The 15168-nt window shown below is 29.4% G+C and overlaps 1 protein-coding gene across 2 annotated transcripts in view; it reads right to left on the bottom strand.

Annotated features, from left to right (window-relative positions):
• Positions 1-649: 649 nt before the first annotated feature.
• The window catches only part of LOC123266199 (guanylate cyclase 32E), a 34294-nt gene continuing 19775 nt past the window's right edge, over positions 650-15168 (bottom strand). For both annotated transcript variants that reach the window (XM_044730272.1, XM_044730271.1), the window contains exons 10-17: positions 13631-13769; positions 13182-13272; positions 12902-13098; positions 10130-10477; positions 6457-6622; positions 5682-6388; positions 3918-4161; positions 650-2027 (exon numbers count right to left, since the gene is read on the bottom strand). In XM_044730272.1, the coding sequence (XP_044586207.1) occupies positions 1309-2027; positions 3918-4161; positions 5682-6388; positions 6457-6622; positions 10130-10477; positions 12902-13098; positions 13182-13272; positions 13631-13769 (2611 nt within the window). In that variant the 3' untranslated portion in view covers positions 650-1308. The remainder of the gene's footprint in view (positions 2028-3917; positions 4162-5681; positions 6389-6456; positions 6623-10129; positions 10478-12901; positions 13099-13181; positions 13273-13630; positions 13770-15168) is intronic.

The raw sequence follows: 15168 nt of genomic DNA, 5'->3' as shown, positions 1-15168 counted from the left end.
AAATATCCAATCCATAATAAATTTATTTATTTATTGATGCATAACCTTACTGATTGAATTATAAATATATAGGAGATAATTAATGAAACTATGTAGAACAGGGATGAGTTGGATTGTTATAATATTCTTCTCAATGTAGAATGATAATAATTACTATGTTAACATAGCTTGAGTCACTATCAAGAATTGAGAAAATTGAGAAAATCTGTCAAGGAATTTTCGCGTTTAAAAAATTCTCATTACTATCTTAAATAGTAATAGTTACCAATTTACATTGAAAATATAACTATTATTTCTTCTTTTCGAGTTAAGTAATGAAAAAGAGTTTAATTTCGATTTTAATTGCGCTAAAAAGTTCAAATTAAAAAGCTCAATTTTTAAATCAATAAATCACTAACAAAAACTAAAAGATTTAAAAAAAACCATTCCTTCTTTTCACTGTTTGCATAATATTTCTCTAGCTTCTACAAGCGTCGCGACGCGGTTTTATTAGATTAGGTTAAAAAATCCTCGTTACCACACAGTAAAAAATTTTGCGTCAAAAAAGTTAGTGTTAAAAATTTTTGTGTTAATTATTTAACACTTTTAAGCGTAAATTTAACATTTATTGTGTTAAATCAACACAAAAAAATGTTAAATATTTAACATAAAAATTTTTAACACAAAATTTTTTAACGCAATGACGTAAAATTTTTTACTGTGCATCTTACATAGCAATAGTTACCATTTTACATTGAAAATATAACTATTATTTCTTCTCTCCGTAGTGCTCTAAATTTTAAAATTACAATTTAGAATTATTCATTCAAATTAATCACTTGAAAAATTAATTATCAAACATACTAAAAAAATTATTTTAAACCCCATTTTTGATTCACAGTCGCAGAAACTAAAAAAAATAATACAAAGGTTTAAGACTACTGTAATAGTAAGTACTTTTTTTTCTATCTATAACATGATAATTGTATATGTATATATTAAGTAGTTATTAATTAAATATTAAACATTAATGGACTTGCTTACAGTAATATTATTTAACTTAAGTGTTTATTGACTAGACACTTGATTAAATGTTTTATTTACTCATCTCAAAACAGTATTTGAAAAAGATACGAGTAGAGATAAAAAGCACGAGCCTTCTTGATTGTCTAAGCTAACTGGCGTTTTTCGCCTCTTAATACTTTTAAACGGCTCCGAAAATCTTGGCAGTGACTTTATTGATTCCAAAATTCGTTGTTGTCTTCTTTGAAATTATACAAAAAATTCCGGTGATTTTTTTCGGAAATTCAAACAAACAACAAACGGATGTCATTCAACGCAAGTTGCCGATCTAATTAAAGGCGTAGCGTCGCATCCATCGACTTCTTCACTGGATTGCGCGATTCTTTTTTGGGAACTCAAAATCATAGAACCATGTCTAGGGCTGCTGGGAGCCGAGCGACAATTGCCGTCCAACAAGACTTTATTATTACCAAAGTACAATGCCCTTCTAAAATACTGTTCACCATTACAAATGTTGTTAATCATGTCATTTTTATGATTGTCGTCCGACTCGCACAATTGTTCAACGCATGGACAAGAATTGCTGGACGATCTTGAACTTTCCATGCAATTGGAACGAATGGAACAGAGTCCTTTACCCTTGCAAGGGCTGCTGTCGACAATACACTCCAGTTCATTGCTAATAACGGGACACTTTTTATTCAACTGATCAGAACTGGAGAATCTGAGCCGTTTGGGCGACTCGCTGGAGCATCTTAAGAAAGTGGTGCGCGTTAATGACTTGTTTTTCAAAGAACTCTTCGGGACCAAAAGATCTTGGACTGCTTTCTTCCCTCCGACGCCATTTCTACGCTCCAATCGATCGTTGGTGCGTTCTGCCCTTTGGATTGGATCTTCGCCTATCAACCAGTAAGTCAAACGCTCTCCTTTTCCTTTCATTGAAACTATTCCTCGTTCTACTAACTTGAATCCGCCCAATTTATCCAGGAGTTTTTTTGTTTCTTGACTACAGTGGATTTTTAATGCTGTTGAAATAAAGTTTTATCAGAATTTGCTAATTGAGTCATTTCGAAGTTATGCAGATCCTTGTGAAGTTATCATTGATGCAATAATAAAAAATTCATGATATGAAAATATGGAGGTTTATAATTTAAACAATTTATTAATTACATTAATTTAAGGGGGAACACCACTGTGACGGTCGAAAAAAAGTGATTTTCGGGAATTTTTTTGTCAGGGATAATAAAGAAACTTGGGGATCGGATTTTTTTTTATTTTATTAAGGGTACATTAAAGATTATTACTCTAAATTTTTATGAAAAAATATTTAATTATTACAAAGTTATTAACAATCTCGTAGAGCACTACACGGAAAAAAGAAAACTCGAAAAATTACAGTATATAATGCAACGTGGTGCTTCGTGATGAAAACTGGAAAAATGACAGTTTCAGATTGTAGTTATAACAGATTTTATAAGAATTACATTGTAGAATGTAATATTTACATTAAAAGCTCTGAAAATTAAATTAAAAAATTGAATTTAGAAAAATTTTATTTCAAACTGTAATTTTTCTAGTTTTGATTACGACGGGACCAATTTTACATTTTATACTGTAATTACCCGAGTTGAAAAAATTAACAAATGAATTAAATAAATTTAACTGCTATATTAAAACAACTGATTTAAGCTCATCTAAGTTCATTTTTTTGACTTGGGTATTCCTGTTTTCTTTTTTCCGTATAGAAAAAATTTCTTCATCCATGGTCGCATCGATAATTCAAAAACGGATCATCTGAAAATAAAAAACCAAATTGCTTTCTAATCAATAGTAATTATTGTTGCACGTACGAAATTTTAAAAATTTTGATTTTAAAGATTTTTTTAGCCGGGTAAAAACAAACAAAAAACAGTAAAAATAATGGGAAAATTTTCAATCAGTCGCCATTTTTTTGAAAATTAAAATTTTTAAAATTTCATACGTGCAACGATAACTACATCTTTACTAATTTAAAAGCAATTTGGATTTTTATTTTCAGATGATCCGTTTTTGAGATACGACCATTGAGGGGGAAATTTTTTCTAGTACTCGACGACATTGTTAATAACTTTGTAAGAATTAAATAATTTTTAATAAAAATTTAGGGTTATAATCTTTAATGTACCCTTATTAATAAAATAAAAAAAATTCGATCCTCAAATTCCTTCATTTTCCCTGTCAAAAAAATTCCCGAAAATCTCCTTTTTTTCGACCATCACAGTGGTGTTCCCCTTTAAACAATTCGAATAATTTAAAAAAAAGTTAACTAAATTGTTTTCCATCTGTTTAAAAATATCGATGAAATTTGAATTTTTTTCAATAACTTAAATTCTTTTTTTTTGTATATATAAATATACAGTTTGCATTAAGCGATAGCTTTTCGATTAATATTTTTAATCAGGGCTATTAATTTTCATTGAGTTTTAAATTTGAAAAATAATAAAAGTCTAGATTATACATGGAACTAAATAATTAAATATTTGTTAAAATTATCTTCAAAAACAGCATATAAAAATTTACAGAGTATTAATTATAATTTATAATTCTATAATTTCACAAAATTATTCGAAATTTTGAATTCTTGAAGGGGAATAAATTACTCCATAATTCCTACAATAAATTTTGCAAGCAGAGTAAGAAAAAACTTCATGATATGTCTGACAAATTTCTTCAAACTGATCAAATTGAATTTTACTATTCGATTTGAACAAGATTCACACTCCCCTATTTTAAATATAATTGTAATTAGCATACTATTTCACGAAACAATACTATAAAAAAATTGCTGCTGGACTCGAAAAAATAGTAATTTTTTTGGATAATTACTAATAAATTACAAATTATATCAATATAGTAGTCAATTAATATTGACTCACCAGTTCCTGTAGATTCCATTCGACTGGCAGTGTTAACAGTATCACCAAAAAGGCAATACCTTGGCATTTTCAAGCCAACAACACCGGCACAAACTGGTCCAGAGTGAAGACCTATTCTCAGTTGAAGTTTTTCTAATGGCCGGTGACGAATAGTGAATTGCTTTATTGCGTCTAAAAGACATAATGACATACTGGCTATTTCTCCAGCGTGCTGGATACCATTTCTGATAGGTAGTCCACTGACCTAAAAAAAAATATGTATGTATATAAATATGTGTTTTATTATTTACTTACTGAATTATCAGTGGTAGTTTGTTATCTCTCACGTTTCATTATGTTATTTTTATAGGGAAGACAGCCAAGACAAACCACTTAAGGATTTTTATTAGCTTATAAATAAACCAACAGAGTATTTTTATCACATTTTATCTAAAAATACATTTCCTGTCATATATTTGATAGATTTAAAGAATAATAACATTACCGTCGAGCAAACAAAAATTACTTTTTAATTTATAGACTTTTAATTTTATTGTGATAACTGTTTCATTTCACGGTCACCCTTTTTTTGTTCATGAAAAATAAAAGAGTTGATGGTTCTCAAAGTGTTTATGGCTGTCATTATGACTACAGTGAATTAAAAGTAAAAGCTACATTGATAAAAAATTTAACTTGATTCAAGAAAAAAGATCTTGAACCAAGAGTACCATTTTGAAGGAAATCATTTTCTTGAGTCAAAAGAAAAAATTCTTAATTCAAGAATTTTTCCTCTTGACTTAAGAAAATTTTCTTGAAAATGGTATTCTTGAATCTAAATTTTTTCTTTTGAATTAAGGTAAATTTTTTATTAGTGTACTAAATTATTTTTTAATATTGAAAAGATATATTTATTTAAAACCAACAAAATCTTTCTTTGCTAAGCAAGTAAAATAATAATCAATGAATACAACACACTAAAAAAAATTCTTACACCAAGAAAATTTTAAGGAAGACAAAAGTTATTTTGGAGCAAGAAGAAATTTTCTTGGCTCAAGAAACTGACTTAATTTCAGAAATTTTCAATCTTCCTTAATATTTTCTCGAGCCAAGGAAATTTACCCTCCAGTCAAGAATTTTTTTTTCAGTGTACCTTTTACAGGCCAAAAAAATGAACTTTATCTAAATTGAAAAAATCTTTTATAAACGATGATTTTGAATTTGATTATTTTTAACTGAAAATTTTTTTTGGCTTAGCTTTTACTCGATTCAAAATTTTCTGCGCTTGATTTGAAATAAAGAAAATTTTCAAAATCTTAATTTCAGTTTTTTTGAAGATATAATTATAAATAATTGTTTCGTTCTTTTATTTGTAAATTATTTGTTGGCCTATTTTTAATGAACGTTTAAAAAATTTATCAATAAAAAAGTGCGCAGTAATTCTAAAAATAATAATTTAATTTATTTATGTTACTTGTAATTTCATCATATATTTTTAAAGTTATATCATTAAATTGCTTTTTTTTAAATTGGAAGTTCACAATTATGTACTGTTAAAAAATTAACTTGATTCAAGATGAAAATCAAAGAAAGGCATTTTTAAATGAAGATAATTTTCTGAATCCAAGAATTTCTTATCTTGAATTGAAACAATTAAATAATTTTTTAACAATAGATCTTTCAGATTAAAAAATTTATCAAAAATTATCAGGTGAGTATATTTAATTTGTCTCTGTTGAAAAAAATATCAAGAATTTTTTTTTCAGTGAAGAAGAAATAAATACGTACCACCATGTAAGCATCACCAATAGTTTCAACCTTGTAAACATCATAATTTTCAATGGTAGAATCAAAACAAGTATAAAGATCATTAAGAAAATCAACAACTTGTAACGGCGTGCTTTCAGCAGACATTGACGTAAATCCAACAATATCACTAAAATAAATGGTGACACAATCAAACCCTTCAGCTTCGACTTTATGGCCTCGTTTCAATTGCTCAGCAACATAACGGGGTAACATTTCATACAAAAGCGCATCGGTTTTCTTCTTTTCTTCAGTCAACTGATCCGTACGTTCATCTACAAGAGCCTCTAAATTATTGGCGTACTTCTCCATCATCGCCATCATATTATCGAAAATATTAGGCTTCATTCCTTTCCTCAGAGGTCGTAATTTATTTCGTATTATTTTAAAGTCTGGACGGCTCTCAGGATCTTCTGCCCAGCATTCGATCAAACAGTCGCGTACAAAGTCGAAGCAATTCTCCAACTGATCGACTGACGGTCGGAAAGGTGGTACTCCAACATCACGGACAATAAGCCGCTTCAAAATTTCTGGAGCTGTTAGTTCTGTTATACCGAAAGGTCCATGCCGACCGTGAAGTTCATACAGCACAATTGCGAATGAATACACATCTCCTTTTTGATAATCTCGCACTGTTGGCTCTTCTATTGCTGTTGATCTCAATAACTCTGGCGCTTTGTAAAGCAATCCTGTGGATAAGTTTTTTAACAATTAATTTATAATTCTGTAATCTAATATTATTTTATTAAAACTTTACCTTGATATTTCTTCATGACATCTTCTGGGTCACACTCAGCATCTTTTTTAAATTCCCGGAGACCAAAATCAGCTAGTTTTACTACCCAACGTGAATCGACGAGACAATTTGAGGTACTTAGGTTACCGTGATATTTTAGAACTGATTCATGAAGATACACCATGCCCTGCAATGTAAAGAAGAAATCAGGAGTAAGCAATGCTTAGTGTGATTAATTTTTTTGATAAGTGAAACTCTAACTTAAGAAATTAGGTGCAGTCAGAGGAATAAAAAATGAGTATTTTCATTAACTTTTTTTTACTAATTAAATTTATTTTACAAAATTAATAATTATTAATTATTATAATTTAATTATAATTAATTATTATAAATTATAATTTATTTATTTGTTTATTTAGTAACCCGAGTAAAAACAGAATTCCGCCGCACCACCGCCGCAACACCGCTGCACGGCTTTTTAAGCGCCGCACCACCGCTGCACTACAGCCGTGACAATTTTGGTTATTTTATAAGTGCCGTATCACCGCCGCACCACCGCCGTGACAAGTAAAGAATTTATCTATTCGCCGCACTACCGCCGCACCAGCGCCGTGACAAGTAAATAAATTTCTATTCGCCGCACCACCGCTGCACCACAGCTGTGACGCGCCCGGGTAAAAATAAAATTATTAATTTTTACGAAAAAATAATAAATTTCGTTCGACCGCCGCACCACCGCTGCACCACCGCCGCACCATACCACTGTTTGATGGTATATACATTGAAATAATATATTCGTTGATGATTCAAATAGCTTAACTAAATTTTTTAAGTTAAGTATGGCTTGCAGTGCAGTTGGCAATGTTCGAGACTTCCATGCAGACGATCCAGGTTCGAATCCCATCACAGTTCAATTTTTAAAATTCTTTCAGAGTATTTCGATAGGCGTACCGCTTCTGTGCAACCCGAGGACGAAATTAAAAATCTACATCAACAATACGACTAAAAAAATCAATAATTTCGCGGTGCTTTGGCCTGATTTAAAAAAAATTTTTTTTTTTAATATTAGGCATTCGATTAAAAGGAGGTTGATCGATAGGTCTTACATAAAGATTTCTAGTCGCATTATTTATTAATTAATTATTGCGTGATAAATTAATTATGATACCATTTTTTGTGAAATTGTAGGTATGATTTAGCATTGGTGCGGCGGTGGTGCAGCGGTAGTGCGGCGATGCTAGGGGGAGTAAATTTTTAGCGTGCGGCGTAATAGTCCGCCAAACGGCGGTCGTGCAGCGGTGGTGCGGCGGTATGGTGCGGTGGTGGTGCAGCGGTGGTGCGGCGGTCGAACGAAATTTATTATTTTTCCGTAAAAAATAATAATTTCATTTTTACTCGGGCGGTGAAGAATAAATTAAACTCCACTAGTAGATACATAAGAACTTTAACTATTAGATAAAAATTAATTTTATGCATAATCTAATATTTTTTATTTAACATTGATGACGAAAGGACCTTCTTAAAAGTAAATCTAGTACTTGATCAGAGCTTTTCTTTGGAAATTAAGAATTTGGAAATTAAGAAAATTTTAAAGTTTAGTGGTTTACTTGTAAACTTTGTTTAAAAAAAATTAGGAAAACGGTTGACCTTGAAGGCCATCCCTGCAACTTCCCGCTAATTCCATACTTAGGCGCTTAAAATTGCACCCATGACGTTTTTGAGCTCTTCGAGCTCAAAAATACAATTTATGGGTTATTTTGAGCTCTCCGAGCTCAAAGAGATTGCTTTCTTATGCTTTAAAGCTCTTCCTCAAAAGTCTGATAGAGATTTGATAAGATACTATTTTTTGAATTTTTAAACCGCAATAAATTTTGAATGAATAAACCGATTTTTACGCGATTAAAAGCATTCGATGCAGTTTTTCAAGCCTCACACAGAATCTCAAATTTTGAATTGATCGCGCTAGGAATTTTGGAGTTATTCCGAAAAAACACTTTGTTCGGTTTTCTTTCGTTCACGATATCTCTCGAACGAATCAACCGATTTTGACCGGACTGGTGGCGATCGACGTGGTTTTTTGAGGTTAAGAGCTGATTAGTTTTTGGAATTGAACCTTTAAGCCGTTTAAAAGTTATTCCAAAAAAACCACATTTGAAAAAAATTTTTTTTTCAGTTTTTTAAGATTTCTCAAAATCTATTGATTTGAATCGGTCCAAATAGTTTTTAAAATCTAAGTTTGGTCAAGCCCTTTCGAATGGCACCAACCGCGATGAAATCGGTCAAGCCGTTCAAAAGTTATAAGCGGTTCACATACTTTCACACACACACACACACACACACACACACACACACACACACACACACACACACACACACACACACACACACACACACACACACACACATACAGACACCGTGACAACCTCGCAAGGATAGTCAGGGAAGCTTCCTGTGACCTTCAAACGTCGAGATCTGATGAAAACTCGATTTTTGCAAAACGGGGTGAAAACAATAACTTCCCGATTTTTGAAAATCTTTGATTTTCTAAGCGGGAAGTTAAAATATTTGAAGTTAAATTTTAGTCTAAGTAAAGGTATTATTTTTTTTGTATAATTAAAAAAAATTGATAACTCAAAAATGATTAATTTTAGAGTAATTTTATAAGAATAACTTTAATTAAAAAATGACCCAAATTAATGAAATACAAAAATTAATTCACTCCCAAAAAAGTTGTTTAATTAAAATTAAAGTTTCCAGGAAAATTTTTTTAATATAAAATACTTCAAGAAAGTGCAAAGCTCAAAAATCAATTTTCTTTTTTAATTTGATTACACCTAATCCCTTAAAGACGAAAAATTATTACAGATTTTTTCAAAGAGAAAATTCTATTTATCTAAAAAAAAAAAAAAAAAAAAAAAAGACTAAATTAATTCCCAAGTTTACTGAATTTATTTTCTACCGTAATAATTCTTTCTATTAAGTAACAAGTTCATTAAGTCAACATCTCAAGCTTGAAATTGTCCTTTTTTCCGAATTTTACGATTGGACCATTTGCGTGATAATAATTACGTCGAGGTAGAAATCAAATCAAGGATCTCTCGATACGTACATATAAGTTCCCAAAAAAGAACAAGGTTAAATTAATTAAAAAAAAAAAAAAAATTCTTAGTTCCGGAAGAATGTAAAATAATAGTTAATTGCAGGAATTTAATTCTTATCTCCGGCTTTTAAATTACATAAAAATATTTGATACAGTGAGGGATAAAAGATTTTAATCAACGTAACAGCCTTTAGAAAATAGGGGAGTGCCGAGTATAATAGGACCGTTGAGAAAATATTGAAGGTAGATAAATATGAATTTTATTATTATTAAGAGCTAAAAAATATTATTGTTATTTTTCTCGAGGGCTGCAATCAGAACTAATATTTATTACATTTAAAAGCAATATATTTATCATTTGAATAATGGATTTTTGTAAAAGTTTGTTTAGTATATTTAGATAAATAAATTTTTCGCTCCCTTGGAAACTATTGAGTTGTGAAATTGAAGAATATAAGCCTATTTGTATTCATATTCACAAAGCAATACTCATCTCATAAGATGGAAATTTATTTTCTTCAACCCTCGTTACTTTCAAACTAAAAATATATATTATATATTTATACATTAATAATACATAATGAAAAAACTCACTTGAATAATATCCGCGACTAGAGAAGCCATGAACATATTATCCAGTTTCATATCTTCATTTTCCAAAATATCTTTCAAGCTACCTCTGGGACAATATTCCACAACAATACAAATGTTAGGCGGATCAGTGCAAGCCCCAATAAAAGCGTTTAAATTGTCATGCCTGAGATCGCGCATTATCTTCAATTCTTTCTTCATTTCCCTCGTAATCTCAATAGATTTTTTACGGACTTTCTTTACCGCAAACATCCTACCCTTGTAAAATCCAATCTGGGTGTAAATCATTGAGTAGCGGAAATCCGCGTCGGGGTTTGAGCTCAGAGATACTTGGCTCGTCCTTACAACAGGCTGAAAATCAACAATCAATCCTCGTTATAATCTATATAATTAAGAGAATAAGAAAAATTTTGTCTTCAGGATAGTCATATGATAAAATCGTTTTTTATTGCTATAGAGCATTCGAAAATGATCTATCGCTAGATACACGAATAAGAAATTGACCTTGTATCTTGTGAATTATTGACATTTTTATAGATATAAGCTCACCCCGACATTACACTCATCGAGACCTTTCATTTGAGTACCCACATCAATTTTGCATATATTTATATATATTATATATATGTATATATGAAAAATATATCGAAATGCATGTGGGTACTCAAATGAAAGCTCTTGATGAGTGTAACATCGGGATGAGCTTATAACTTTAAAAATGTTAATAGTTAAGGAAGTACAGTGCAATTTAACATAATTAAGAAACGACCTTGTATCTTATGAACTATTGACATTTTTGAATATATAAGCTCACCCTGACATTGCACTCATCAAGACCTTTCATTTGAGTACCCACATCAATTTTTTATATATTTCATATATTTATATATATTATATATGTGTATACATGAAAAATATATCAAAATGCATGTGGGTACTCAAATGAAAGTTCTTGATGAGTGTAACATCGGGGTGAGCTTATATCTTTAAAAAAGTCAATAGTCTAGAAAATACGATGCAATTTAACAGAAGTCATTATTTAATAAAGCAAAATTTTATTTATTTATAGTTTACAAGTCACGGCAGTCACATAGTGACTGCTAGGTCGTCAGTCTATATAATTAGGAGAATTAGGAAAATTTTGTTTCTGGCGTATTTATATGATAAAATGAGTTTTTTAAATTAAATATAGTTCATTAGGAAGGATTTGTCCTGAATTTATGCCTTTTTAATGTTTCATATGCTTTTCAGCAATAGTTAATTTATTATGATAAGCTTTCGAAGTTGTTTTAAATAGATTCGAATTTCGCGATAAACAAAATTTTTTTATTTACTTATTTTGTTTTGTACGTGTGAATGTTGTTATAAGTCAAAAATTAATTTATATAATTAAGAGACTAAGAAAAATTTTGTAACGGGTATATCTTTATCGTAAATTGGGTTTGATATTTTTTCAGCGATAGTCATTTATGATTTAAATAATTGAGAGAGTAAAAAAAATTTTGTGACGAATATATTATTATTTTTAAAAGAATTTTTATAATTAAATTTAGTATCATTAAATAGGTTTTGATAAGAATTTGTGTCTTTTCACGGTTTTATATATTTTTCAGTGATAGTCAATTTTTTATGTAAAGTTTTTGGAGCAGTTTTGAATAGTTTGGGGGCGTCCATAAATTGCGTGAGGCATTTTTGAGAATTTTTTAACCCCCCCTCCCCCCTTGATAAGATTTCGTAAGATTTTCCTCAACTCCCTCCCCCCTCCCCTAATCTCACACGAGATTATTCAAAATTTATGTTTTGGCTGTAAACGGGTTGGATTATTGAGAAAAAAAGTGCCATTCGGCTACACCCGACATGGATAGGTAGATTTCTTGTTTGAATATTGAAAAAAACACGTTATTAAAAGGCCGTAATGTCCTAAAATTCATTTTTTATTATATTTTTGCAAATAACGATATGAGACTGACTACAGCAAATAGATATTTAAAGACATCTACCTAAAAAATAAGATTTTTTACATATAAAAGTCATTTGATGATAAAAGCTAAAATTTAATTTATTATTGATTTTTTTTGAATTTTCTCAACTACGAAATAAATTGAAAAAAGTATTAAAAGTCGACGAACAATAGTTTAAATTGAAGATAATTAAACATATTATGACAAAATTGTATTAAAATTACGACATGATACCGGCTCCCACCGATAGATTTCTAAAGAAATCTATACCTAAAAAATTAGTGAATCCTATCGATCAATAATCAAATTAAACAATCGAGCGCTACTTTGCTGCTCTACAGGGTTCAGACGAATACGACAAACACTATTGTGTCAAATTTGGCCATATTTGATTATAGAAATACTTTTTCACGCAATTTTACACTGTTTTCTGCTAGAGAAAAAATTACGTGATATTTGTTAAGATCCCCCCCTTCCCCCTAAGTGAGATTTGGTAAGATTTAGCATGATCCACTCCCCCCCTAAAACACCTCACGTAATTAATGGACGCCCCCTTTGTTGGTTCTATAAATTTGTTTCGTCACATTTGTCCATTAAATTATTTATAATTGATCCTGTAATAGCACTGTTATTTTTAAAATTTATTTCAAAAGTACCTAAACTATCTATTATGTGATTATGAATATAAAAAAATCATTAAACCAAAGTTTTCTTATTCATAATCCGTAAATCTCAGCAGTCGCATAGTTAGTGCAAATTGCTAGTTATCATTAATTAATAAACCCAAAAAATGAATTAGTAAAAAAGAAATTACCTTAGAATGTGTCTTTGCTTCACAATTAACATTTTCATCCTTATTTTCCCGTATTTGAATGTCCTTATAATTGACTTTCCATAAAAGTGAATCTAATTCTTGCTCATATTTCCAGTTGCGATAAAGAATCAACGAAATTGATATAAAAATAATGAGTAATCCTCCAGCAATTCCACCGACTATTTCTCCAGTGTGAGCTAAAAATTATCACCTCGTTAAAAGTCGGTAAGTTTTAGAGAATTGCAATATATTAAAATAATAATAATAATAAATATATTACCATTACACTTTTCATCGTGATATCCGCAGAGTGGTTCAGCAAGAGGCGGACCATTACCCAGCCACATAATTTCTCTTGTCAGTCTTAATTTCTGAAAGAAAAAAATTTTACTAATAAATTCAAGCAAGTTGAGACATTTATCAATAATATTTTGGCATTGAAGCAAAAAATCGGAGTAGCAGTTGGCTTCAAAAGCTAACAGCTTAAACTCTGTTCTCTACTTGTGAAGTTGAAATAGCCATCAAAGAAAATTGAGGGATGGGAAGAACTATTACCCCACTCGTCTATCGATTCGCGAAATATTACACAGACTTCTCTCTACATTATTTAATAACTTATCGTATCACTATCACTATCTCTGGCCATCACAAAAGTAATATTTGAATAATAAATAGAATCAATACTTCATTGGTATTCAAGTTTCGTGTTAGTAAAAAAAGTAAACTTACAGGCAGGCTTGTAACTTCTTCTTTTCCAATAAAATAACCGATGGGATACAGCCCGTGTCCAGTGTCCGAACGATTGTCCAGAGAAATCAGTGTGTAATTTCCTTCAGCATCACCATTTTTATCCATGTAGACCATGTATCTGTGGAAATTATTTATTGATTACTTCAATTATAAAATTTGAGTTTATTTTATTGATAACAATAATTTTTAAAAGTTTGGAAAATCTAAAAAATTTTTATAAAAAATATTCTTTATTGGAAAATGATCAGGAGAAGGGGAGAAAAAAAATTTAATTTTAATTTAAAGAAGAAATTAACAGACATTACAATTTTTTAGATTTTTGTAACAATTAAATTATGGTGAAGAAAAATTGGTAAAAAAAATTCCAAATGTAGAAAATAAAAAAAATAAAAGAAAATAAAGAAAATAAAAAAATAAGTAATTTTTAAAAATATTTTTGTTTTTCATAAATAATTTATTTTAAAAATTTTTAGCTGTCTACTGATTTCAGTATCGTGAAAATTTATTATTGAAATTATTAATAGTATATTACATACCTAGGGTAGTAAAGTAAGAAAGCCTCAGCTCACATGTAATTGTTCACCGCGGCAAAGCCGATCTTACTGCCTTAGATATATAATATACTATTTATTTAAAATGTTTCGCGGTAAATTTCCTTACTCAATTCAGCTTCAGCTTTTCTTATAACACGCATGCGTATATGGAACAAAATTTACCGTGTATTTTTTAGATATAATAAGAAAGAAGACATCAGTTTAGTTTTTCATTAATTCGGCTGCCCAATTTCAAAACACAGTAACTGACAATTTTAAGATTTTTTTTAATTTTTCTTATTAAAAAAAAGTTTGCTCACCAAATCGATAGAAAATTTGATTTATGAATAGTAAATGCTTGAATATAAATATTTTTCAGAAAAAATACTTGAAGTTAAGGTCCAAAAGTTATAAGAAATGCAGCAATACTAAAAAAAATCAGGTATAAAAATTTTGCAGTTACTATGTTTTAAAATTGGGCAGCCGAATTATAAATAAACAAAACCGAGTCAGATAGCGATTTAAGATAATGAACATTTAACTATCAGACATCTGACAATTTTTAAGATTTTTCTGATCAAATAAATTATTACAAAAAAAAAATTTTTTTTAATTTTTACATGTAGAAAATTTGAAAAACTTTAAGTGCAATTTTTTAAAAATAATTTTTTTAGTTCTTATTTAATTAATGAAAAAAAAATAAAAAATTTTTAAATGTCTACTGATTTCAGTATCATTTAAAATACTAAATCTTTCTTAAATAATGAATTTTTATCAACTTATTGTGTTTCCAAGCTCCGGAAATTTTTCTATTGCGAAAACATGAACAAATTTGTTAATTTATTTTAATGGTATCTTTTTATCTTTAACACTCAATAAAATTTTGAAATTTGTAGAATTAATCTTCATTAAATTATCTTTTTGATGATACACAAATTATTTTGGATCTGTAAGCTAACAAAACAATAACAATAAAAATAATTG

This window comes from Cotesia glomerata, linkage group LG5, assembly GCF_020080835.1.
Source record: "Cotesia glomerata isolate CgM1 linkage group LG5, MPM_Cglom_v2.3, whole genome shotgun sequence".
In the NCBI taxonomy this organism is placed as follows: domain Eukaryota; kingdom Metazoa; phylum Arthropoda; class Insecta; order Hymenoptera; family Braconidae; genus Cotesia; species Cotesia glomerata.
The sequence above is the reverse complement of the archived record's forward strand: the minus strand, read 5'-3'. Positions and strand labels throughout refer to the sequence as shown.